General features: G+C 45.6%; 1 protein-coding gene across 1 annotated transcript; it reads right to left on the bottom strand.

The window, feature by feature from the left end:
- Positions 1-1,071: 1,071 nt before the first annotated feature.
- Positions 1,072-9,562, bottom strand: CDK9 (cyclin dependent kinase 9). The gene is made up of 7 exons (XM_043987980.1): positions 8,881-9,562; positions 7,796-7,877; positions 5,606-5,696; positions 5,118-5,284; positions 3,766-3,937; positions 2,971-3,119; positions 1,072-2,199 (listed from the first exon to the last, which is right to left on the bottom strand). Exons 1-7 carry the CDS (start codon positions 9,381-9,383, stop codon positions 1,831-1,833), a joined length of 1,533 nt encoding a protein of 510 aa, XP_043843915.1. The 5' UTR covers positions 9,384-9,562; the 3' UTR covers positions 1,072-1,830.
- Positions 9,563-26,413: the final 16,851 nt, after the last annotated feature.

Below are 26,413 nucleotides of genomic sequence, written 5' to 3' on the forward strand. Positions count from 1 at the left end.
TAATAAGTATCCATTTATATCTTCATCAAGTCATCAATAAAAATGTTCAACAGCAGAGTCAAGCACACAGATTCCAGGGACAAGATGACATCGACCAATAAAGTGCTTTTTGACCAGCCATTCAATCACCTGAGTCCCCTCCTATACCATTTTCCAGGTCATATCTCCATTTTTCCGTGATACCACAAGTGACTGGCAAAAGCTTTGCTGAGCCATTGGTATAATTCGGAGTTTCACTTTGATATATCCAAAAGCTGTAATCTTGCCACTCCCCTCTCCACCCCTCCTCTCAAAAGGAAACAGTTTGCCATGACCTGTTCTCAAAATTGTGCTGGCTATTGGGATCTTTGCCTCCTTTCCTAGATCTTTAAATATATTTTAGAATTTTCAATAATTGAAGACAGGCTCACTGGACTATCTACATTTTGCAGATAGTGGTCTCTTCCTCATTTTTGAAAATCAGAACCTAATATTTTATTTTACCCATCTCTAATCTGCAGCCTCTCCTATCTCCTATCTCCTCTCTTCCAAAGACCAATGACAGCACCTCAGTCATTCCATTTTCCAGGTCTTTCAGCAAGCTACAATGGAGTTCATTACAAGGTAGCCTAGTTCTATCACCTTTATCTTAGTTATTGATTCTCAATTAGTGATTGCTGTTCTATCCTTTATGAAGATCATTTCTCTTGGCAAATCATACAGAGCAAAATCAGATGGGAAAAGCAGTTCTGCCTTCTCATGACCAGCTTCATTGTTGTCCCATCTCCCTAAATCACAGCTGCCACCTTTACTTTGAACTTCCCTCCTCCAATTTCCCTCCAACGGACTTCAGTCCATTTTTGTTGGGCTTAGCTGTAAAGTATCAAGCATTTGACAGATGAGGAAACAGACGAAGAGAGGTGAAGTGAGTTGTCCAGGGCATACGGGTAGGGAGTTGACCCAGAGCTAGTTCTACCTCACCATGATGCCTTTGAGGTCACAAATAGGGCCTGCAAGCCTACTACCATGTAGGACAGTGTGAAAGTTACAACTGTGCCAGAGAAACACGGAATAGTCAGCCAGCTAGGAAAAGTCAACTTTTAATTATAACCAGTGTTACCAAAGCAAAAATCAAACAGAAGTTAACATGATACAGTTCTTCTAAAAAGAAAACCAAAATTGTTCTTCTGCCCTCCAAGTTACAGTGGGATCAAGGAGGGATCAGACCCAACTGATCCCTTTGGATTTCCAGGGGTTCACTCCATGGAAGAGTATCTCCCAGAATACCCAGTGGGGGGTTGTCAGGAGGACCATGGGATTCAAAGAGGATTGGTATTCTCATCAGTCAAGATGAACACTCTCCATAGGCAAGACTCAGGCTCCAAAGCTATCCAAGATAATCTAATCCCCGGCTAACAGAGGAAGAAAGAGAAGCCTGTAGGATTTCTAGGATGACCCAGAAAGAGGACAACCCGGAGATTCTCTGTGCCTGCTCCCCTCAAAAAAAGGAAATCTCTTCTAGAGGGGCAGACAGTATCAAGTGTTATCCAGAAATGTGGGTCCTGGGGATGAAGTAGCCAGATGTGCAATGTCTTTGCATCAGTCCTAGCTCCATCCTTACTAGCTAGCTTGCCATTCCAGTCCAGGCTAAATGCTAGCTGGGATCCCTGATGCCTGGAGCAAAAGTTTAAAAAAATATATATGTGCAATGGGAAACAATTAAAAATGCCCCATAATCTCAGCAACATAATAGTTACATGTGTGTATATATATATATATATATACACACCCACATATCTATATATATATATATAAAAACAACCCCAAAAAGGACCAATCTTGTGTGTGACCTTAGAATACTCGGTCAAACTCTGTCTGATTAGTGGTTGCTGGGTTGCGGCTCTGATTGGCTGGCTGTTGGGGCATATGCCCACCGCCTCTCCGTCTGGGTGGAGCCAGGTACTCAAACATGGAAGTGCTATGAGTGGAGAGCATATTCTTGAGGTCTGAGGGCATGGGGTCTGACCAGAAGAAGTCATGGTTGAGAGCATCATCACTGTCAATCCGCTGGGTGGGGTCCAGCACCAGCAGTTTGTCAATCAGGTCCAGCGCATAAGGATCCTTAACGTAGGCTTTGAGCCGCTCTTTTACCTTGCGTTTCTGTCCTTTAGGAAGGTCCAGTTTCTCATACAGTTCATATTTATCCACATTGGGCCACACCTACAGGGGAGAGATCAGCCCTTCCATGGTTAGTGTGGGGGAAGGGTGGGCTTTTATGTGTCAACAGGATAAATGGGCCAAAACCTAGAATTTTGATCCAATTATTTTCAACTAAATTATGAAGTCACCTTGTCATCTCTGCCCCTGCTTGAGTAAGGAGAAAGCTTGTCCTCTTAGTACTGAGGAGAGCTATGGGCCTGAGGCTGTCCACACAGCACAGAGGGCAAGTAAGCATGGAGCTTTTCTGCCCCATGCCAGGTGCCAGATCCCTTTCGTCTTACTGGGCTCCTCAAGGCCACCCCAGTCCTAATGCTTTGAAAGTTTCTAAAAAAGGCAGGGTCTCTCCAAATTTTCCATGTCTATCACCCTGCACAGAGCCATGTACAATCAGGTCCTTAATATATGTAAGGGTGCTTTTGTTTTCAGCTGTCACTGACAATAACAAACATGGTAAAAATCTGGAGGACTGGCAACATTTCTGGGGGCAGACTTGTTTTACTTTTAATTTATGTTCCAATTAAGTGGGCTTCATCTGCTAGTGGATCCAGTTGGGAATCAAGGTGGCACTGTGACAGGTTTTACCTACATCCATTGCTGCCAACAAAGGCTACTGAGACACAGGTGTTCCAAGAGCCTCAGATGCAAGTATAGCTAGTACACCTGCATTTTTAGGTGACTGATGTTTTGGTACTGGGCAAGAAGGTAGCAGTCATCAGATTACAGAAGGCAAGATCCAAGGACTATGGGGTTGGTGAGGAGGGAGGAACTTACTTCAGGGGTAATGGAGCCACAGAGCTGACTGATGAGGGTCAGCTGGTGCTGCTCAGTGTTACCCTGCATGATAGGGCTACGGGTCCACATCTCTGCCATGATGCAGCCTCCACCCCAAAGGTCTATTGGAGGGCCATAGTCACGTTCTCCTGTGGACAAAAGCAAAAGGGACAATTGTAGTTATGGGCTTAGGCAACCTGGAACCCTCTACCTCTCATTCAGAAGTCCTGGGAAAAGAAAAAGATAGATGAACTAGGTCAGTTTCCCAGTCTCTTCAATGCAACCAGTCTCCTTGCTCTACTCTCCCAAGACAAGTAGGTGGTACAGTAGACTGTGCTGAAGTTGGAGTCAGAAAGAACTGAGTTTAAATTCTGCCTTATACTTACTAGCAGTGTGACCCTGGGTAAATCACTTAACCCCTCAGCCTCAGTTTCCTCATCTGCAAATTGGGAATAATAGCATCATCTACCTTATAGGGGTAGTGAGGATCAAATAAGAAAACATATGTAAAGCACCACAGTTATGTCTGACCTCATTTTACAGAAGAGGAAACCTAGCCCTAGAGAAATGACTTGAGCAAGATCACAGACCTAAATTAGCGGAACAGTCAGGACTAGAACCAAGTCTTCTGATTCCCAGTGCTCTTCTCATTGTACCACAGCTTCTAGGGCTATGGGAAAGGGTGCTCTCAAATACCAAAGGCCATAGCATCTGCTCCACAGAATCACCAACTCACCTGGACACTCCCCCCACAACACCCCGCATCCCCATACTCTACACCCAATGAGACCATACCAAGCAGCAGCTCTGGGGGCCGGTACCAGAGGGTCACCACTCTGTTAGTGTAGCGGTTTGGCTGGCTGTTCTTGGCCAGACTGAAAGCCCGGGCCAAACCAAAGTCAGCCAACTTCAGAACCCCATCCCGGGTGATGAGCACATTAGCAGCTTTCATGTCTCGATGCAAAATCTGTTAAAACACACAAACAGAAAACGAGGTTAGAGCCTAAATGTGCCCAGGGGACAAGGGCTCATGGGAAATCAAAGTATAAGATTATTGCTCCTAGATACCATTATTCCTCTTCATCTCTCACAGAAGAACTTTTGACCTTGTGAAAAAAATGGGCATTTTAATGGAAGGGGGTGGTAGTAGTAAGAAGACTTCCGCTTCAAACCAATAGACTTTTTGAGACTAGAAACAAAAAGAACCCACAGGGTATTTGCTTATATAGTTATCACTCATTTAGAAAGCAGTTCTCCCATAAAAAGTCTAACTATCCTTCAAGAGCCAGGTCAACCTCTTCCACTAGGCCTTCTCCAATAAAGCCCAGCCCACTATAAAAAAACATTCCCTTCCTTTGAACTCCTATAGCACTAGCTATCACTCCACTGGAATTTCACCACAATATAAAGCAGTCTCTGCCTTTATCACCATTCTTCTGGACTATTAAAATAGCCTCTTAATTGGTTTCCCTGCTTCAAGTCTCTTCCTTTCTCCAATACATCCTCCATGTAGTTGCCAAAAAATGCTTTTCCCAAATAACAATTCTGACCAGGTAATTCCACTATTCTACGAACTCGTGTCTCCCTACTATCTCCAGGATCAAACAGAAATGCTTCAGGCTGGTATCTTAAAGCTCTCCCAAACCAGGCTCTTTCCACTCTTCTGCCTTTATAAACAAGTTCCCTTCATACACTCTTAACTGCTTCTCACAACACGACACTACCTTCCATGGTGGTACCTCTGCCCTGATGGTACCTTGTGTCTGAAAGCTCTCCCTCTGCCTCTTTAAGTGTCTATTACATAAAATCTTTCCTGATCCCCTTAGGTGCTAGTACATTCCCACCAAAAATCCTGCACTTATTTAGCATATGCTTTGAGAAAAGGGAATAAATCGCCTTTCCTGTGTTGGACCTCTGACAGTCTGATGAAACCTATAAATCCCTTTTCAGAATGTTTTTGTTGTTGTTGGTTTTTTTGGTGAGGCAATTGTAGTTAAGTGACTTGCCCAGGGCTCACTCAGCTAGTAAGTATCAAGTGTCTGAGGCCAGATTTGAATTCAGGTCCTCCTGACTCCAGGGCCAGTGCTCTATCCACTGTATCACCTAGCTGCCCCCTTCCTGTCATTGTTAAGGGCCCTTTGGCTCACCTTGTTCCGATGGATGTAGTAGAGGCCATTGAGCAGCATCTGCATCACCTTCTTGATCTCCGACAGAGTGAACTTGACATGGGCATTGCTCAGCAATCCAGCAAGGTCATGTTCACAGAAATCAAACACCAGGTAGATGCTGCCTTTGCATCGGTTGTAGGGAGAGGCTAAGATGGGATGACAGAATGGTCAGAAGAATCTTCTTGCCTACTGCCAGTAAAATTCCTACCAACTAGCTGACCATACTATCTGGGGGGCACCAGGTGCATCATGGACATCTTTGGTGCAAAAGGAGCAAAATAAACAAATGAATAAAAATCAAAAGAAACAGTATTTGGGAGACAAAAAAAGCACCCAAAGGAAGAAAAATCCAGACCAGTACTTCAAGACAGAATTATCATTAAGATTTATGATTTAATTTCCAGAAATAGAGACACACAGAGATAGAAACAAACCTTAAACTACAAGAACACAGAAACACAACTTACCTTTAGTCCTACAAATCTCAATTAGGTTGACCACATTCTCATGTTTGAGAAGCTGGAGAATCTTGATTTCCCTTAAGGCAGTGATGGGAAACTATTCAGGAGAAAAGAGAAAAAAATAAGGGATCAAGGTAACACGACAGAGAAGCTGGATTTCAATCCATCTTCCAAACAGCTGCTAAACTGATTTCTTTCTTTTCTTTTTTTTTTTAAGTGAGGCAATTGGGGTTAAGTGACTTGCCCTGGGTCACACAGCTAGTAAGTGTTAAGTGTCTGAGGCCAGATTTGAACTCAGGTACTCCTGAATCCAGGGCTGGTGCTCTATCCACTGCGCCACCTAGCTGCCCCCTGATTTATTTCTAAAATGCAGATCTAACAGTATATCACCTCCTTGCTCAAAAAGCTTGAGTGGCTCTACTGTCTCAAGGATAAAATATAGGTTTTTTTATTTAGCATTTAGACCCCTTAACAAGCTGGTTCCAACCCATATTTCAAGATGATTTCACATTATTCCTTTATTTTCCTAACTACATAACATTCCATTTCCTACCTCTACATCCTTGATTGGTAGAAGCTACCCTTCCTCACATATACCTCTTGGAACAGAAAGATTCCTTCAAGGCTCAGCTCAAGTACCACCTCTTTCATAAGTGAGAGGTAGACTTTCTAAATGAATGAATGGGGAGTAGGGAGAAGGAAAAGAAAAATATTTTCTACCCTACTCCCAAGACAATCCATCCAACTAGAGGTCTAGTTTCAGGAAAGCTCTTTCATCCTTACAAAACTGTTAAGAGGAATATGAATTAGATAAAAAGTCCTTAAAAACCATATGACATGGGGCGGCTAGGTGGCGCAGTGGATAAAGCACCAGCCCTGGATTCAGGAGTACCTGAGTTCAAATCCGGCCTCAGACACTTGACACTTACTAGATGTGTGACTCCAGGCAAGTCACTTAACCCCAATTGCCTCACCAAAAAAAAAAAAAAAAAAGAATCAAAATCATCTGACACAAGTTCTAGTACCAATCTTATAAATGTTAAAATTCTAGATCTGTGTTTCCAGAAGCTCAAAATCAGACAGACACCTGGACTAAAATTGGAAAATGAAATCTGAGGAATTACAGAATTCTTAAGTATTCTAATTCATTCTCAAGGTGACAGTCAAACACAACAAAGCACTTATAAGGCTTTGCTCTTTGAAGCTGAATGCTCTTTACCAAATGAAACTGAATTATCTCAACTCAGCCATTCCAGTGCTGATGAATTCAAACTTCTTCCTGGTGTCCAATTTAACAAATATCCATTAAAGGTCTATCCCTGTTGTCAAGAACCCTGTGCTAGTTTCTGGCCAAGATAAAAAGTTAAGTAAGACAATCTAGAAGTTCACTGCTTTATCCTTCCACCTTGTGTACAAGAGTGCTAGAATCATTTCTTTGGAATTAAACAGGTAATTAATAAAGGTTTCTTGACAATAACCTCCTTCTGCACAGACACAAGTGCTTACGCTTCTACTGTAAACTTATACCTTCTACTGTAAACATATGTAAGTGAAACCATGTCATAGTTGAATCCTTTCTGATAAAAGTTCTGAGTTACTCCTTCTTGGGATTGACAACCTAGTTTCTTGCTAGCCAAATACACTGAAATTGAGCTCTTCACAAGCTTTTTATATAAATCTTAACAGACTAATAGGGTGGGAATAAAATTTTCCCTAGAGGAGCCAATATTCATTTATCAATATAATTAAAGCATCAGAATTCTTGCCCTACCTAACACACCCTCACTCTAAACCTTTTTAAGGGGTGAGGGGATGGGGAGTATCAACAGGAAGGAGAATGATAGAGTGGTTGTATGTGTATACCGCATTAATAGGTGGACTTTGGTGTAGCAAGTTCACAGATTGTTAGGACTACAAAAGGTTGGGAAAATGTTAACAAGGTGCTAAATGGACTTGTCTGTATTAATCAGGAATAAAGGAACAGGTGTGAAGAATCAAAGTACTTAGAAGGATCTATGAAGGGAGCCTACCTACACACTTCAGTCCTATAGTATCAAAAATTTTTTAAATCAACCTTGCAGCACTCCAGGCTGACTTAAGGCTTTCCACAGACACCAGGCTAAACAAATTAAGAGGATAATGGGGCTAGGGTTTCACATTCCCCGCCAGCTTAGGACCCAGATTCCATTCACTTACCCCTTCCTTTTCATTTTCCATCAGCACTTTCTTCAGGGCCACCTTCTTGCCAGTCTGTCGGTGTTTGGCCTTGAAGACTTCACTACAAGCCAAAGGGTAGCACATTTGTTAATTCAGGCTCCTTTTCTGCCCAGCACCATCTCCCAGAATTTATCAGAAGCATCAATTACCCTTTATGCCAAATTCTTACACCAATTATTAGAGCAGGAAGAAGCTCAGAAGTCATCTAGTCTAAAAACCTTTCACTACATAGATAAAGAAACTGAAAGTGGGGAGGGAGTGTGCCCAAGATCACATTATGAATTAGTGGCAGAACTGGAATAAAACCCCGCAGGCTTTCTGAATTCCAGGCCCTTGTTCTTGCCACCAAACCATGCTCTTAGTTTAACGGAAAAAAAAAAGAAAAAGGAAAAACCTGACTGTAAAAAGACACACCTTCAGATCTACCCCTAATTCTACCTTAAAACTCTCCCTCACTTATGGATCTCCTTCCCTTTCTGAGCCTCCTTTGTTCAGCTCCTCCCCTACCAGAAGGCTCTCTCCCCCAAAGTGCAGCCCCTTCGCCCTCCCTGAGGGTCCCTTCGCCTGCCTCTCTTCTCTCCATAACCTCCTTTTCCCCAAAAACGTTTCTCGCCAAGCTGCCTTAACCCCCAGGGTCCCGGGCAGACTCACGCCGGTGGCCGGACCTTAAGCCCTCCGGTCTCCCTTGTCGGACAGCCTCGGAGTCCAAGACCGAGCCCAAAGAGCCCCCTCTGCCTCTGGGTGCTGGTAAGGAGGGCTCAGCCTCCTGCCCCAGCCTCTATAATCAGGCTACTAACTTTCCAGATTCGGCCCCCTCCCCAGCGAGCGGTTCCCCCCGTCCCCCGTCCCTCCGGTGCCCCCATATAGTCTCTGGGCCCCAGGCCCGCGGCTCCGCTTAGGCCTCGCTCCTGCCCCTCCCCAGAGTCCCGCGGGCTACCCTGATCTTGCCCCGGTTTCTAGCTCCGGCCGGCCCCTGAAGGACCCTTACGGTCCGGGGTCTCGGGAAGCCCCAGCCCGCAGCCCCTCCCCAGCTTGCCCCCGCCCTGGCCCAGCCCGGCGCTCACCCGAAGGTGCCCTGACCGATCTTGGCCAGCTTCTCGTACTTGGTCACCTCGTCGCAAAAGGGGCATTCCACCGTGTCATACTGCTTGGCCATGGCGGCCTCGCCCGTGCCTCCCGTCGCCCCACTGGCCGCCCCCGCTGCCCCTGGCCCCGGCCCGGGCCCCGCTGCAGCAGCCGCCGCCGCCGCCGCCGCTGCCGCTACTGCTGCCGCGGCCGCCGCGCCCCCCACGCTCCAGCCCCCTCCTCGGCCCCGCCACTTCCGCCTCCCAGGCCACTTCCGGCCCCGCGGTGCGGGCCCCGCCTCTTCCGCCCTGCGGCCGCCGCCAGGACCCCTGGGACTTGTAGTTCCCTGGAGGACGGGGGCTGCTGGGGCTGTAGAGCCGCCACCGCCGCCAACACCGCCACCACCTCCGCCGCCGCCGCCAACACTACTAACACCTCCGGGGCCGGGAAGGCGGGGCCCCGGGATGGGGGCGGGGGCGCGGAGCGGCCCGTCCCGTTGCATTGACCCGGCAGCTAGCCCGTGGTGCTGCTCCGGAGAGGATCCCGGGCGAGCCGCAGTCTCCTCCTCCTCCTCCTCCTCCTCCTTCTCGGCTCCGGCTTCTCCGACGCCGCCGCCGCCGCCGCCGCGAGGCTGGGGGCGGGGAGGGGAGGGCGGGGGAAGCCGCCCCCGGGAACCGGAGCCAGAGCCGGGCCCGGGGACGCTAGCTCCTCTCCTCCTCCTCTCCCAGGCCCTGGCTGGGGCAGGAAGAGAAGGAGAGGCTGAGACAGGAGGAGAAGACACCGAGAGGGGGTGGGGGCGATGGGGGGAGCCTGGAGGGGAGGGGCTGGGGGCGCGTTATAAAGGGGGGGGGGACGGGGAGGTGCCGCCCGGCCTCGCCCGCCTACTCCGCGGGCGCACCTGCCGCGGCCCCGCCCCAGACCCGGACCCGGGCCCGCCCGCTGGGGGGGTGGGGGTGGGGGGGTCACGGTGCGTCACCAGGCCCTGCCGCGGCCCCTCCCCCGGGGGGTCCAGTCCCCACCTCCCCTCGCCCCCGTTAAGTGCGGGGGAGAAGAAAGCGAAGAGTGACGTCTGGGCCCAGGAGCCCGGACGCCTGGGAGCCTGGAATCGAGCCCTCGGTTCGCCGACAGGGAGCCGTCCAGCGCGTCCCGTCTGCCGCCCAAGCCGTGCCTCAGTTTCCCTTTCTGCACCCTAGGCCAGGACACCCGGGGCGTCCCCAGGTCTTGGCCGTCGTGGGGACAGCGAGCAAGCTGAGCCCTTTCCTGCCCGCTCTCCCCACCTACACACACTCTTCGGGCTCCGAGACGGGAGAACGGCCGAGAGGCGCACGGAGGAGGCGCGGAGTGAGCGGGGCCGAGCCGGGGGGCGGGGGCCGCCTTCCCCCCGCCGGCCCCCCGGATTCCCTTGGTTGACATGGCAACCGATCGCCGCCAGGGGGAGCAGCGAGACCAGAGGAGCGAAAGGAGGGACGGGGGAGGGGGGAGAGGAACTGGCCGAGGAAGGCTTCTTGAGGGCAGGTGGGCAGAGCCTTGGGAGACTCTTTTCCCACTTTCCCTTGGGACTTAAAGACCCGGGAGACCAGAGAGCTTAGCCGGCCCTCTCACTTTTCTGGGGGTGGATTGGGAGGAGAGAGAGAAATCTCTCTCGACTCAGTTTCCCCTAGAGCTGAGTTTAGGATGTTAACTTTGCAAACTCACCATGTCCAAAACTGACCTCCTCACTTTCCTTCAAAATTGGCTGTTTTTCCAGACTTCCTCATCTCTGGTCCATTCTTCAGGATGAAGACTTCTGGCCGGGACCTAGGCAAGGAATTATTAACAACGAATGCGGTCTAGACCTGTGCTTTTTCCAGCTGTGTGCTTGAATGTGAGGTGTACCCCCTGGTGTGAAAGCTCCCTTCCAATTCAGAAGGACATGTAATCTGTAACTTACAGTTTTAGAGAGCTGCTGGGTTAAGAGACTTGCTTGCCTGTGGTCAGAGAGCTGGGATGTGTCAGAAGGAAGAGCTTGAACTGAAGTTCTCCTGACTCCAAAACCTGCTATCCACAATGACCCAGGCCTTCTGATGGCTAAGTCCGATGCTATTTTTTTAAAAGTATATCCTGGGGGGCAGCTAGGTGGCGCAGTGGATAGAGCACCGGCCCTGGATTCAGGAGTACCTGAGTTCAAATTCGGCCTCAGACACTTAATACTTACTAGCTGTGTGACCCTGGGCAAGTCACTCAACCCCAATTGCCTCACTAAAATAAAAAAGAAAAAGTATATCCTGCTGCCTGTCTGGTCATCAAAGCATGCCCAGTCTTCTTCTGAAGTATCCTTTTAATACCTTCTTCCCTCCCTAATTCCTGACTCCCACAAGACTTCAGTAGATTCCCTCTCTGCACCCTGAGTCCTAGCAGAACATCAACTGCCTCAGCCTTGCATAAAGAATCTAAGCGATGACTAAGGAACCCAAGCTTCCTGATACCCAGACCCCTACAGATCTTCGCTTTTCACCTAGATCATTGCAACAACTGCCTTCCTGGCCTCCCCCTCTATTCTCTCTGTAGCCTGTTCCTACAAAGGCTGTTAGATTAACATGTTTGAAACTGTCATCTCCCTGTTGGAAAACACAAAATGGGTTCCAACTGCCTCCAATATTAAACCCAAACTCCTCAGCCTGGTGTTCGGTGCTCTCCGGAATACCTCTCCAACCTCGCCTTCAATGTTACTTCCCCCTCTCTCTCTAGCCCCCCACTGTCCCTGGGGAGCACCCCTAGGATTTTCCTGTTTCTTTGCCTTTTTTTGTTAGCAGTGTTTCCCCTACCTGGAAGGCAGAGCCTGGCACATCCTACACAGGCAATTCAATTCAATTCAGCAAGCATTTATTAAGTACTTACTGTGTTCCAAGCACCGGATAGGCTAGGAGGAATGGGGACACAGATAAAAATAAAAGAATCACCTAGAACTTACATGGGAGGGGGGGAGAAGAGAACAATATATAAATAGCAAATTAAATACGAAATTGATACAAAATTATTCCTAGGTAGGGGGCACTGGCACCCGGGCTGGGGGAGGTCAGAATGGGCTTCCCATAGCAGGTGGCAGTTGAGCTGAGCTTTGAAAAGAGATAGGGATTCTATGAGGAAAGGCTGAGGAAAGAGGGTAATCCAGGCATAGGGGGGCAAAGACACAGAACCGGGAGATGAAATATCGTGGGTGGAAAACTGGAAGTAAATCGGTTTTGTTGGATGCTGCAGTGTGTGAAGGAGGGTGAGGTCTAATAAGCCTGGAAAGAAAGTCTGGAGCAGAACTGCCAACGGCTTTAAAAGCCAAATAAATAGAGGCATTTGTATTTTATCCCAGGAGAAACGAGGAACCACTGGGATATCTCGAAGAGGGAAACAACACGGTCAGACCTATGCTTTAATAGTATCAATTTGGTAGTTTATGGGGGGTGGAATGGAGATGAGGGAGGGAGGCTACATTTGGGGATTCAGAGGCTATCCCAATAGTCCAGGTGAAAAGAGATGGAGGCCAGAAGGGAGTGAGGGTAAGGGTACGGAGAAAAAGATTTGAGAGATGTCACAGAGGCCAAATAAACAAGACGTACCAATTGGCTTGTATGTGGGGGGCAGAGGGTAATGGAGAGGGAAGAAGGGGGCAGCTAGGTGGCACAGTGGTTAAAGCACCAGCCCTGGATTCAGGAGGACCTGAGTTCAAATCCAGCATCAGACACGACACTTACTAGCTGTGTGACCCTGGGCAAGTCACTTAACCCTCATTGCCAGGAAGGTGGGGGGGGCAGGGGAAGGAGAGGGAAGAGTGGAAGATGATTGGAACTGAGAACCCAGGTAATGGAAAGAATGGTGGTACACTCAACAAAAACAAAGTCAGGAAGAGGGGAGGATTTTGGAGGAAAGATAGTTTTGTTTTGTACATCCAGTTGGCGATTGTAATGGGTGGTTGATGGAGTAGATAAGATCTGCTAATTGTACCCTGTATCTTATTGTCCACCAAAGGCTTTCTACCTTCACTATAACACGTGGGACTTAACTAATCACAAAATAAATTGCTACCTCTGAATTAGAAGAGCAGAATTTTCTTCCATTCAAAATGTGTCTGGAACTTAAGCCACTGGGGGAGTAGGGGAGGGGGACTCTGGATACTTTGTGCTTGTTGTCTGTAAAAATACTCCAAGGGGCAGCTAGGTGGCGCAGTGGATAGAGCACCGGCCCTGGAGTCAGGGGTACCTGAGTTCAAATCTGGCCTCAGACACTTGACACTTACTAGCTGTGTGACCCTGGGCAAGTCACTTAACCCCAATTGCCTAAAAAAACCCAAAAAACTCCAAGAATGAGTGTGTCAAAGCCTTGCCCTGGTGCACCTCATAACAAGGTGTTAGTGGCTGAAGAAGATTCCTTGAGTGAGAGGAGAAAGATAACAGAGAAGGATCATAGATTTAGCGCTGGAAGGGGCATTAGAGGCTCGGACCAAGTGACTGGCTCAAGATCACACCCCTCCAAGGTTGACAGAGTCAGAATTCAAACCTGGAAGCAGGGATAACTCCAGATTTCCTACCCTTTCCATAAAACTTCATTGCCTTTTCCCCAGTGGACCTTGGAAGAGCCTAAACAGGAAAGACAAATAAAATGGCAGAGGGGTGAGAAATACAAGGAGATCTGATAGGATTTGGGAGGATGGACTCTTGGGGAGAGCTATGGTTTACAAAAGTGAGCAGACCAGTTGACTTTCTTTTGGCTTTTTGCCTTCCCCTGTTCAGAAGAAAGCCCAGCACGCAACAGGGCAGGTCTGGCCTTTGATGGAAGGGAAGCCTCATGCCTAAGTGTCTCTTCCCCTAAGGAACAAGAAAAGGCATCTTGGAGCAGAGGTATGTGGGAGTGGCATGTGCTCATCTGAGGAGGCCTGAGGAGACATCCAGAAAGTAGACTCTACCCACTCAGAAGATGGCCCGCAGAAGGCCATGGCAAAGGCTTGTGCTTGTCCGCTTGACCCAAGAGGGTAGCTCATGGACAGTGTTTATGAGTCCCAGTATCCTGTGCTAATGAATTTGAATTAATTCTGTTAGGTGCACCCTGAGCAGTGTGAGACTGCAAATCTAGCCTTCTGGTTCTAGAGGAGGGAGGCTTCCTGGGCTGGACCTGACCCAGGGCTTACCTTATGGGTAACTCTAGGTTCAAAGGTTCCCCAGGTTGAGAATTTAGAGATGAGACCACTTACATACCTTGGAGGAAGAAGACCACCACTCGCAAAGTTCCTGCGCACTATCCCACTTGGAGGTCTGAGGGGAAGGGGGTTGCTCATTCATCAACCCCAAACTGTGTTTGCTTTCAAACCACAGAGTGACACTATGATTCTGGGAAGGTCTTTGCATGACCCTGTGGGAAGGCTATGAGCCCATCAGAAGGTTGAAGGGTGGCCCCAATGGCTACCCCAAGATCAGTTCCCTTCTGAGGGGAGCTGATGGGCCCTGTGGATGCTTTAGGTATTTATCTATTTGTGGACTCCTATGAGGCCTTTGTGTCCACTAGTATTTTCTGAGGTGAAACAAAGGCTATTCCAATCAAATAAGAAAATATTTGTAAAACACTTAGCATAATACCTGCTATATAAATGCTAGTTATTATTATTATTAGTGTATGTGTATCTTAAGTGCTTGTAGTGCAGCTAGGACCCTATTACATGCATTTAGGGAAACCTAGACAGCTGCCGAAAATTAGCATAGAGATTTTCTTGGAGTAACTCTAGGCGGGGCTAAACAAGCCAAAAAAAGGAATTCCCCTTTGAATCACCCCCGAAAATCAGGAACTTTCTATGAAGCCTAGTCTTGGGGACTTAGGTGGGGAGGGGGTAGGGATGGGTCAGGGATGAGCCACAGGTTTTATATATACATATATATGTGTGTGTGTATGTGTGTATATATATATAAACAAACATTTATTTTATTTTTTCCAGTAACATGTAAGGGTAGTTTTCAACATTCATTTTCATAAGATTTAGAGTTCAGGACAGCTAGGTGGCGCCGTGGATAAAGCCCTGGCCCTGGATTCAGGAGGACCTGACTTCAAATCTGGCCTCAGACACTTGACACTTACTAGCTGTGTGACCCTGGGCAAGTCACTTAACCCTCATTGCCCCACCAAAAAAACAAAAACAAATAAGATTTAGAGTTCCGAATTTTTCTCCCTCCCTCCCTCCCTTTCCTCCCCCCTCCACAAGATCGCAACCAGGTTATATATGTACAATCCACAAGTGCTCTTTTTATCAGTTCTTTCTATGGGGGTGCATAGTAAGCTTCCTCATTAGTTCCTTGGGATTGTTTTGGATCATTTCATTGCTGAGAGTAGTTAAGTCATTTATAATTGCTCATTGAACAATACTGCTGTCACTATGCACATTGTCCTCCCAGCTCTGCTCACTTCACTATACATGGATGTTCATTAGTCTTTCCAGGTTTTTCGGGGATCATCCTGTTTGTCATTTCCTATAGCACAAGACCATTCCACTACAATATAGCACAGCTTCTTCCATCATTCCTCAATTGATGAACATTCCCTTGATTCTCAATTCTTAGCCTCCACCAAGAGTTGCTATAAATATTTTTTGTACAATTTCCCCCCTTTTCTCTTTTTCATGATTACTATTGTTAACTGTTTCCCTTCCATCCTATTCCCTTCCCCATGATATTTATTCTATTATCTATCTTCTTTCATCCTATCCTTCTTCAAAAGGGATTTGCTTCTGTCTGTCCCCCCCCCATCTGCCCTTCCTTCTTTTGACCCTCTCTCTTTTTTTTTTTTAATGTATAAGGTATTTTATTTTTTCCGTTACATGTAAAGATAGTTCTCAACTTTTGTTTATACAAGCTTTACAATTTCAGATTTTTCTCCCTCCCTCCCCTCCCTCACCCCTTCCCTAGACAGCAGGTAATCTGATATAGGTTATATCTATATATCTCTATACATATACATATACATATAGACATATACACACACATATATATACACATAATAACATTAATCCTATTTCTGCATTAATCCTGTTACAAGAGAAAAAATCAAAGCAGTGATACAAAACCTCAAAATAGAAAAAAAAAACAACAGCACCCAAAACAAAAGAAATAATATGGTTCAATCAGCATCTATACTCCACAGTTATTTCTTTCTTTTTTTTTTCTTGGATTTGGAGATCCTCTTCTGTACCATTGCATTGGTGAGAAGAATATAGTCCATCACAGTAGGTCAACACTCAATGTTGATGATACTGTGTACAATGTTCTTCTGGTTCTGCTCATCTCACTCATCATCAGCTCACATAAGACCCTCCAGCTTTCTCTGAACTCCTCCTGCTCATCATTTCTTACAGCACAATAGTATTCCATTGTATTCATATACCACAACTTGTCCAGCCATTCCCCAATTGATGGGCACCCCCTCAACTTCCAATTCCTTGCTACCACGTAAAGAGCAGCTATAAATATTTTTGTACATGTGGGTCCCTTTCCCCCTTCCATGATCTCTTTGGGCAAAAGACCTAAAAGTGGAATTGCTGGGTCAAAGGGTATGCACAGCTTTATCGCCCTTTGGGCATAATTCCAAATTGCTCTCCAGAATGGTTGGATCAGCTCACAGCTCCACCAACAATGCATTAGTGTTTCAATTTTCCCACAGCCTCTCCAACATTTATTATCTTCCTTTTTTGTCATTTTAGCCAATCTGATAGGTGTCAGGTGGTACCTCAGAGTTGTTTTAATTTGCATCTCTCTAATCATTAGAGATTTAGAGCATTTTTTCATATGGGAATAGATAGCTTTGGTTTCTTCATCAGAAAACTGCCTGTTCATATCCTTTGACCATTTCTCAATTGGGGAATAACTTGGATTCTTACAAATTTGATTTAATTCCCTATATATTTTAGAGATGAGGCCTTTATCAGAAGCACTGGCCTCAAAAATTGTTTCCCAGTTTTCTGCCTCCCTTCCAATTTTGGATGCATTGCTTCTGTTTGTACAAAAATTTTTTAATTTAATATAATCAAAATCATCCATTTTGCATTTTATAATATACTCTATCTCTTGTTTTGACCCTCTCTCTTTATCCCATTCCCCTCCTATTTTCCTGTAGGGTTAGATAGATTACTCCACCCAATTAAGTATGTATGTTATTCCCTCCTTGAGCCAATTCTGATGAGTATTAGGCTCATTTACTGCCCAGATTAAATAGATTACTCCAGGGGGCAGCTAGGTGGCGCAGTGAATAAAGCACCAGCCCTGGATTCAGGAGTACCTGAGTTCAAATCTGACCTCAGACACTTTGACCCTTACTAGCTGTGTGACCCTGGGTAAATCACTAAACCCCCATTGCCCCTCAAAAATAAATAAATAAACTAATTAAATAAACAAACAAACAAATAAATAAATAGATTACACCACCCAGTTGGGGGTGTGTGTTATTCCCTCCTTGAGGCAACTCTGATGAGTTTAAGGTCTTTGAGCCTTTTCTGATGAGTGTAAAATTCATTTAGTACCCTGCTCCTCTCCCATCTCTTCCCCCACTTCATAAGCCTTTTCCTGTTTCTTTCATGTAGGATTTCACCTCTGCCCTTCCCCCTCCCCCAGTGCATTCCCTTCACCACTCAATTTAACCCTAAAGATGTCATCATGGGGCAGCTAGGTGACACAGTAGACAAAGCACCACCCCTGGACCCAGGGGGATCCCAGCCAAAACCTGGCCTCAGACACAAGACAGTCACCCACTGTATGACCCCAGGCATGTCCCCCAACTCCAATTTTTTATAGTTCTCTAGGGTCTTGTATTTGAAATTTGCCATTCAGTTCAAGTCTTTTCATCACAAATATCTGAAAGTCCTCTTTTTCATTAAAGTCTCATTTTTTCCTCTGAAAGATTATGATGAGGTTTTTTTTGGTTTTTTTGTTTTTGTTTGTTTGTTTTTTTAGTGAGGCAATTGGGGTTAAGTGACTTGCCCAGGGTCACACAGCTAGTAAGTGTTAAGTGTCTGAGGCTGGATTTGAACTCAGGTACTCCTGACTCCAGGGCCAGTGCTCTATCCACTGTGCCATCTAGCTGCCCCCGATTATGATGAGTTTTGCTGGGTAGGTGATTCTTGGTTGTAATCCCAATTCCTTTGCCCTCTGGAATATCATATTCCATGCCCTCCAGTCCTTTAATGTAGAAGTGCTAGATCTTGTGCTATCCTGACTGGGGCTCCACAGTACTTGAATTCTTTCTTTTTGGCTGCTTGCAATATTTTCTCCTTGATCTGAGAGCTCTGGAATTTGGCTATAATATTCCTAGGAGTTTTCCTTTTGGGATCTCTTTCTGGAGGTGATTGGTAGATTCTTTCAATTTCTATTTTAGCTTCTTCTTCTAGAATTTCAGGGCAATTTTCCCTGAGAATATCTTGGAAGATGATCTCTAAGCTCTAAACTCTTTTCTTGATCATGGTTTTCAGGTAGACCAATAATTTTCAAATTATCTCTCCTGGACCTATTTTCCAGGTCAGCAGTTTTTCCCAGAAAATATTTCACATTGCCCTCTATTTTTTTTTATTCATTTGGATATGCTTTATTGTCTTGGTTTCTCATAAAGTCACTGGCTTCCATTTGTTCAGTCCTAATTCTTAGGCAATTATTTTCATCAGAGAGCTTTTCCATTTGGCTTTTCAAGCTGTTGACTTTTTTCTCATGTCTTTCCTGCATCACCCTCATTTCTCTTTCCATTTTTTCCTCTACCTCTCTAATTTTATCTTCAAAGTCCTTTTTGAGCACCTCTATGGCCTGAGACCAATTCGTATTTTTCTTGGAAGCTTTAGATATAGGGGCCCTGATGTTGACATCTTCCTCTGAGGGTGCCCCTCGGACTTCCTTGTTACTGAAGAAACTTTCTTTGGTCCTCACCTTTCTTTTAATTGACTTTTAGCTCAAATTAGGGCACTGTTTCCAGGCTGCAGTATCCCAAGCTTCAGAAGTCTCTGGTGGTATGATTTAAGGAGGATCAGGTTCTTCACTCACCCGGCCTGTTCCCTGGTCTGTAAATGACCCCAGAACAACTTGCTAATCAACCAGCTTTGTGAGCTGTGGTTGTCAGCTCCGACAAGCCCGTGCCCCTCCCCCACCTGGGCCACTGCTACTCAAGCCTACCTCCTGGTTCTCAGCAGGGGTGAAAAATCCAAGTTCTGCCTCAGCACCAGCATAGACCCCTGTAGTCTCCCCCCTGCCCAAGGCTTAGCCCTCTCGCCAGACTGTGAGCTTAGTTCCAGACAACACTGGTGCTTCAGCTGATTCAGAGGCTCTGGGGGTCTCCTTCTCTGGTGAGGCCTTCCTGAGACTGGATCTATGTCAGGGTGACTGTGGGTTGGGCTCAACTCCTGTCTCATCACAGCAGCTCCCTCGTTCTGACCTTCCAAGCCATTCTTGGTTAGAATATGATTTCAGCACATTCTTCTGTGGGTTTTGCTGCTCCAGGCATTTTCCTATGGCATTATTTGGATGTTTTTTGGAGCGATCATGTCATGAGTTCGAGAGCTCACTGCCTTTCCTCTGCCATCTTGGCTCTGCCCCCACAGGTTATATTATTTGGTTTTTATTTTTTAATTTGTTTTTTATTTTTTGCAGGGCAATGAGGGTTAAGTGACTTGCCCAGAATCACGCAGCTAGTAAGTGTCAAGTGTCTGAGGCCAGATTTGAACTCAGGTCCTCCTGAATCCAAGGCCAGTGCTTTTATCCACTGCACCACCTAGCTGCCCCCCCACAGGTTATATTATAAGAGTTCATATTTCTACAAGGAGATTGTAATAGATATGCTCTAAATTCTCTTTCAGCTCCAAATCCTGAGATCCAATGTCTACTCCTTTTTCTTAATCTACCTACAGTTTATAGCCTTGTCCAAGGTACTCCTGAAGGAGGACATCAGAAAGGAGAGATGTGCTTGTCTTGAGGGTGAGAACTATAGAGAGAACAAGGTTGTTTTCTGATGTAATCAAGCAGAAGCAGCTCCCTAAGACACAGAAAATTGCATAGAGCTGATCTTTGGCTGCTAGGTTGCATGACTAGAGGTGGAATGGATGGGGCCTGGAGTCAGGAAGACTGAGTTCAAATCCATTTACTAGCTGTGTGACCCTGGGCAAGTCACTTAACCCTGTCAGCCTAGGTTTCCTCACCTGTAAAATGAGCTGGATAAGGAAATGGCAGAGCATCATTTATTTGCCAAGAAAACCCCAGATTGGGTTCAAAAAAGTTGGACGCCATTGAAAATGACTAAACAACAACAATGATCTTTGGCCAGACCATGACAGCTGTGGAGCACAATGGAGTCTTGCAGAAGCATTTGTTTAATTGAACTGGACACCAAGGACTGAAATGGGAGCTGCTCATGGGAAGTCTTGCTAAGCTTAGGAAACTTAAAGGAACCACTATAGCCTCAACTCAAAAATTCCTCCAGAACCTTCTTCAAATAACTTTTTTGACTTCTAATTCACTAATACTCTTAGTTGAGTTTTATAGTCTCTGGGTGGGTATCCTGTTGCATGAGGGGCACTGACTATGGCATTTTTTTTAAGTGAGGCAATTGGGGTTAAGTGACTTGCCCAGGGTCACACAGCTAGTAAGTGTTAAGTGTCTGAGGCCAGATTTGAACTCAGGTACTCCTGACTCCAGGACCAGTGCTCTATCCACTGCTTCACCTAGCTGCCCCGACTATGGCATTTAAACACTGTATTTCTTTCTTTCTTTCTTTCTTTCTTTCTTTCTTTCTTTCTTTCTTTCTTTCTTTCTTTCTTTCTTTCTTTCTTTCTTTCTTTCTTTCTTTCTTTCTTTCTTTCTTTGGTGAAGCAATTGGGGTTAAGTGACTTGCCCAGGGTCACACAGCTTGTAAGTGTCAAATGTCTGAGGCCGGATTTGAACTCAGGTCCTCCTGAATCCAAGACTGGTGCTTTATCCACTGCGCCACCTAGCTGCCCCTAAATACTGTATTTTCCCCTGGGGCTCTGCACCAAAGAAGGGCCCGAGAAATGTGTATCACATTACTTTGCATTGCATTGTAGATAAGAATGGATGGGTTTGGGCATCTGTCCCCCTATTCCACTTGTGCCCTTTTCTCTATTTCTGTGATATTGCAATAAAGTTGCCCATGATAGATGATGGTTGGCATACTATAAAGACACAATGATGGTATCTAATATAGAAGTCTTCCTGGGGTTTCAGATGGGGATTCAGAGCCTTAGAGCTGAGAACTACCACCCCCCGCCCCATCACACACAGATGGCCTAGGCCCTTTGTTCCAGACAGACACAAAGTAATATGTGGTAGACTTAGAGTCAAAGAAATCTAGAGTTTAACTCTTTCCTCTGATGCTTATTATGACCACAAGGAAGTCGCTTAATGTTTCTAAGCCTAGACTGAGTGGGAAGAAACCTTAGAATTCCCAGAGGCCAATCCCTTCATTTTACAGATGAGGAAACTGAGATGCCAAGCCATCTAGGTGGCTTGTTCATCTGTAAAATGGGGTTGATGATACCCAGAGCACCTCCTTCACAGGGCTTTTGTGAGGCTCAAATGAGATACTGAGCGTTAAAATGCAGACCTGAAAGCCCTTTAAAAATGCCAGTTATTATTCAATGGTCTCTCACCAGCCTGACATTCTGCCACTCGGGCATCTAGCTGGACCCTATGTTTCTGGCCTTATTCTCTATTACTCCCCTTTATGTTTCAGCCAAACTAGACTAGTATCTCTTTTCCAAACCTGACCTTCCCTCTTCTGTCTGCGTATCCACTGGAGCACATCACCATGCCCAGAACATACTCCTCTACTGAACTCTGGTCTTTCTTCAAGGCTTTGCTCAGATGCCTCTTTTTCTAGGAAGCCTTCCCTATCTACTCAATTGTGAGTTTCCCTCCCTCCTCAAATTACCTTTTATTTACTTATTTGTGTACATGTTGTATTCCAGTAGGGTAGCTAGGTGGCACAGTGGATAAAGCACCGGCCTTGGATTCAGGAGGACCTGAATTCAAATCCGGCCTCAGACACTTGACACTTACTAGCTGTGTGACCCTGGGCAAGTCACTTAACCCTCATTGCCTCACCAAAAACAACAACAACAAAAAAAAAAAACAACGAAAAAACCATGTTGTATTCCAACCTTCCCCTTGTCCCCACATCCCCCAGCAGAAAATAAACTCCAGGAGAGATCATAGGAAATCTTCCATTACCTCTTGTTTAGTAGGTGTTTAATAAATATTTATTGAATTGGCTTGAAAATTTTATTGCTGTTTAGTTGTTTTTCTGTTGTATCTGACTTTTTGTGACTCCATTTGGGGTTTTCATGGCAAAGATAATGGAGTGGTTTGCCGTTTCCTTCTCCAGCTCATTTACAAAGGAAGAGGGGAGGCAAACAGGGTTAAGTGACTTGCCCAAGGTCACATAGCTAGTACATGTCTGAGGAGAGATTTGAGCTCAGGAAGATGAGTCATCCTGACTCTGGGCCTAGTGCTCTATCTACTGCACCACCTAATTGTCTCCCAAATTATATAAATATATACTTTTATATTACCCTTATTTACATTTACAATTATATATACACATATAATTTTCAAGTCCATCTTATGTGCTGTGTATATAAATATCAATTTATTGTCATTATTCAGTCATTTCAATTGTGTCCAACTTTTCATGACCCCATTTGAGGTTTCCTTGGCAAAGATAATGGCGTGATTTGCCATTTCCTTCTCCAGCTCATTTGACAGATGAAGCAATTTAGGCAAACAAGGTTAAGTGACTCACTTAGGGTCACACAGCTAGTAAGTGTCTGGGGCTGAATTTGAATTCAGGTCTTTCTGACTCCAGGCCCAGTATTCTATCCACTATACAACCTAGCTGTCCCCATAAATGTATGTATGTATGAATGTATATGTATATATAGTGTGTCTATATATGTCTATATGTCTATGTATATATATATGTATATATGTGTGGATAGAGATAGATATAGATGATATAGCTATAGATCTTTAGGGGCAGCTAGCTGATGCAGTTGATAGAGCACTGTCCCTGGAGTCAGGAGGGCCTGAGTTCAAATCTCACCCCCAGACACTTACTAGCTATATGACCCTGGGCAAATCACTTAAGCCCAGTTGCCTTAAACATGTGGAACCATCTTCAGTCATCCTGATACAAATCTTGCTACTGGATCCTGATGGCTCTGGAGGAGAGAGTGAGGTTGGTGATCTTGCACAATTGATCTTGCCTCACTTAAATCCAATTCCCTGCAAGTCATGGACATCCCCCTGATGTCATGGTCCTCTTCAAGAAGGAAGGACAAATTATGTATGTAGGTATATATGTATACTCTCAGCCTACATAATGCTCTTTCTGTTAACCCACCATTTATTGTGGGTCATTGTTTCAAATTGCAGTCATCTGTATATGTGTCTTATTTTTTCCCATGAGGTATGAGGTTTGTTTGTCCACATTGCTCATAGCACTTAGCACAGAGCCTGGTATAGACCTCTAGTAGGCACTCAGTCAGTATCTGCAGATGTGCTGATTGTTATGAGAGTTCCACCTTCAGCCCTGAATCTGTGTTCTCCCCAGGGGTGTCTCCAGCCAGGCCGTCCATCAGCTTCCAACACTGGCTAGATGGTGCTTTGTGATCCATAGAGCTCAGTCCTCTGGTCCCTCCTTGGAATGAGACAGAGGCCAGCATGACCGGGAATAGCTAACTGGCCTCAAGAAGCAACCATTAAGTGCTAAGAGCTGGGAGAGAACTTAGGCTTCAGAATGTCAGAGCTGGGGGAGCCTTAAAACGAGGAATGTTTGAGGTAGAAGGGGCCTAAGAACAGAATGTTGGCTCTAGGAGGACCTTAGAATAAAGAATGTTAGTGCTAGGAAGAACTTGAGAGCATTAGAACTGGAACAGACCTTAGCTCTCATCTAGTTCAATTGTTTTCTCTCACAGAGGAGTCTTGAGTTCTACTCCCACTTTTGACACTAAGCTTAGGACCTTGGGCAAGGTCCCAAGGACTTCAACTTCTTCATCACCGCCACACCATCCCAGGAGGGATTATGCTTTTGAGTGGCTTGGAGGTAGAGACCTAGCCAGATTTATTACTGGCTAGACTTGAGGGGCCCAGGGAATGTCCCACTGCCCAAATTCTTTTCCCTTCCAGGTGCCACAGGCCTGAAATCCTATCATTGGAGAGAGCTGTTTCAGTTAAAAGTGTGTCCACTTCCTGCAGATCCTCTCTTAAAAAGATAATTCCCTGGGAGGAATAGCTGATTAAGTCACTAGTACTTCAGACCCCTGAGTGGGTGGGTGGGTAGGTAGAGGAGAGTCCCCACCTTCCAATTTCTTCCAGGGTCCTGGTATGTGGGTTTTCATTCATTCTTTGCTGGTTTCAAAGCCAATTCTCCCCATCTCACACTTACTTTGGAGGGAAAGGGTGTGGAAACCGAGACCTACTAAGGGGAAATGACTTATGACACCTCCTGGGGGATGGGAGGGAGATGTGGGGACTGTCCCTCGTGGGGAATGACAAAACAAGATGACTATGGCCCAACAGGATATGACTCAGGAAGTGGACTCCAGTGGGGGTGGGGGAGAGGAAGGGAAGGAAGGAGAAGGCTGGAGTTGGGCCTAGAGAATACTGAGCAGAACTGGGTTCAGCTGAGAATTTGGCCCTGGACATCCATCCCTTAAGCCTGGGGATTTCCACTCACTGAAAGTTGGAAGCAAAAGCTTAAATATTTCAAGTTTGTCTCTGCCGTTGTTTTCTGCTCCCCTCTTCCCTTCTTTTAGAAATATGTGACCTCTTAACCCTAACAGAAAACATCAATTAGACATGAGAGCTGAAAGGGATCTTGGAGGTCATCCAGTTCAATCTTGTTTTACCAGTGAGGAAACTGAGGCCCCTCCAGGAAAGGGACTTACCTAAGGTTGTGTAACAAGTTAACAACTTCCTCCTCTTCTGTTTGTCTCTCCCTGTCCAAACAAAAGTCAAGATCAGGCTGTGTGGGGGCAATGGAAAGACCCCAAGAGCACAGGATCCTAATGTAGAGGTCCTGGCTTTGAATCTCAGACTGTGGACTTTGGACAGTCACTTCAACTCTCTGGGCCTCAGTTTCCTCATCTGTAGAAATAAGGGGGTTGGACCAGATGACCTCTAAGATTCCTTTAAACTCTATATGATCTTAAGACACGCAAGCGCATGCACATGCACACACACATGCACAAGCATACCTACACATGCTGATAAATATTTAACAGCAGGCTCTCTGAAAAGGCAAACCACAACTTTAAATTTAATTGACAATATTAACATTAACATTTCCTCCATCACTTTTTTTTGGGGGGGGCAATGAGGGTTAAGTGACTTGCCCAAGGTCACACAGCTAGTATGTGTCAAATGTCTGAGGCTGGCTTTGAACTCAGGTCCTCCCGAATCCAGGGCTGGCACTTTATCCACTGTGCCACCTAGCTGCCCCCTCCATCACTTTCTTAAATCTAGATGATTAACAAAGCAATAAATCAAGCCCTGATTTATTTCGTTGTTGTTGTTGTGACCCCATTTCAGGTTTTCTGGGTGAAGACAACTGGAATGTTTTGCCACTTCCTTCTCTAGTTCATTTTACAGATGAGGAAACTGAGGCAAGCAGGGTTAAGTGACTTGCCCAGGATCACACAGCTAAGTGTCTGAGGCTGGATGTGAATTCAGGTCTTCCTGACTCTGGGCCTCATGCTCTATCTACTGTGCCACCTAGCTGCCTGATAGATAGTATATGCCAATTTCTGGGGTATAAATGTTCACACTGAAAATTTAACAATCGACTCTCAAAAATACAAGTTGGTTGCAGTATACCCCTAAGTATGTATGTGCACATATATGTGTGTGTATGTAAATAAACATCTCTTTATGAAGAACCCTGTTATCTGAAGAAGGGGAAGACAGAGGAAGGAGGATACGAGGCCTACCTGAAAACATGTTTAAACAAACCAAAAAGGGGGCAAGTATATAAATATAATCAGTTCATTGACAAGCATTTACTGTACAGGTTAAAGGGAATCTAAAGCTATATGACATAATCCATGCTCCCAATAATAATCAATAGCAGCTGATATGGCTGTGGAATAGGGGGACTTCAACAACAGAAATGATTCTTTACAAATATACAAACTTAACTGCTCCAGCACATGAGAGATGTGATCCTGCTCCCCACCTTCCCACCTCAGTCTCTAGGGAAAGGAAAGGGATTAGTTTCATAGCTCAATTTCTTTCTTAAGTGACTTGCCCAGGGTCACACAGCTAGTGTCAAGTGTCTGAGCCCGGATTTGAACTCAGGTCCTACTGAATCCAAGGCCAGTGCTTTATCTACTGCACCACCTAGCTGCCCCGCATAGCTCAATTTCTATAGAGCTGCGATTATTTGCAGTTTCAAGTCCCAAATCATCCTGGGGCCTGAGTTCTAGGCATTCTGTCTTTTCAGGGCTTCCATGCTGGCCTAGCTGGGTATACCTGCCTGCTA

Source organism: Dromiciops gliroides, chromosome 2 (assembly GCF_019393635.1).
Source record: "Dromiciops gliroides isolate mDroGli1 chromosome 2, mDroGli1.pri, whole genome shotgun sequence".
Classification (NCBI taxonomy): Eukaryota; Metazoa; Chordata; class Mammalia; order Microbiotheria; family Microbiotheriidae; genus Dromiciops; species Dromiciops gliroides.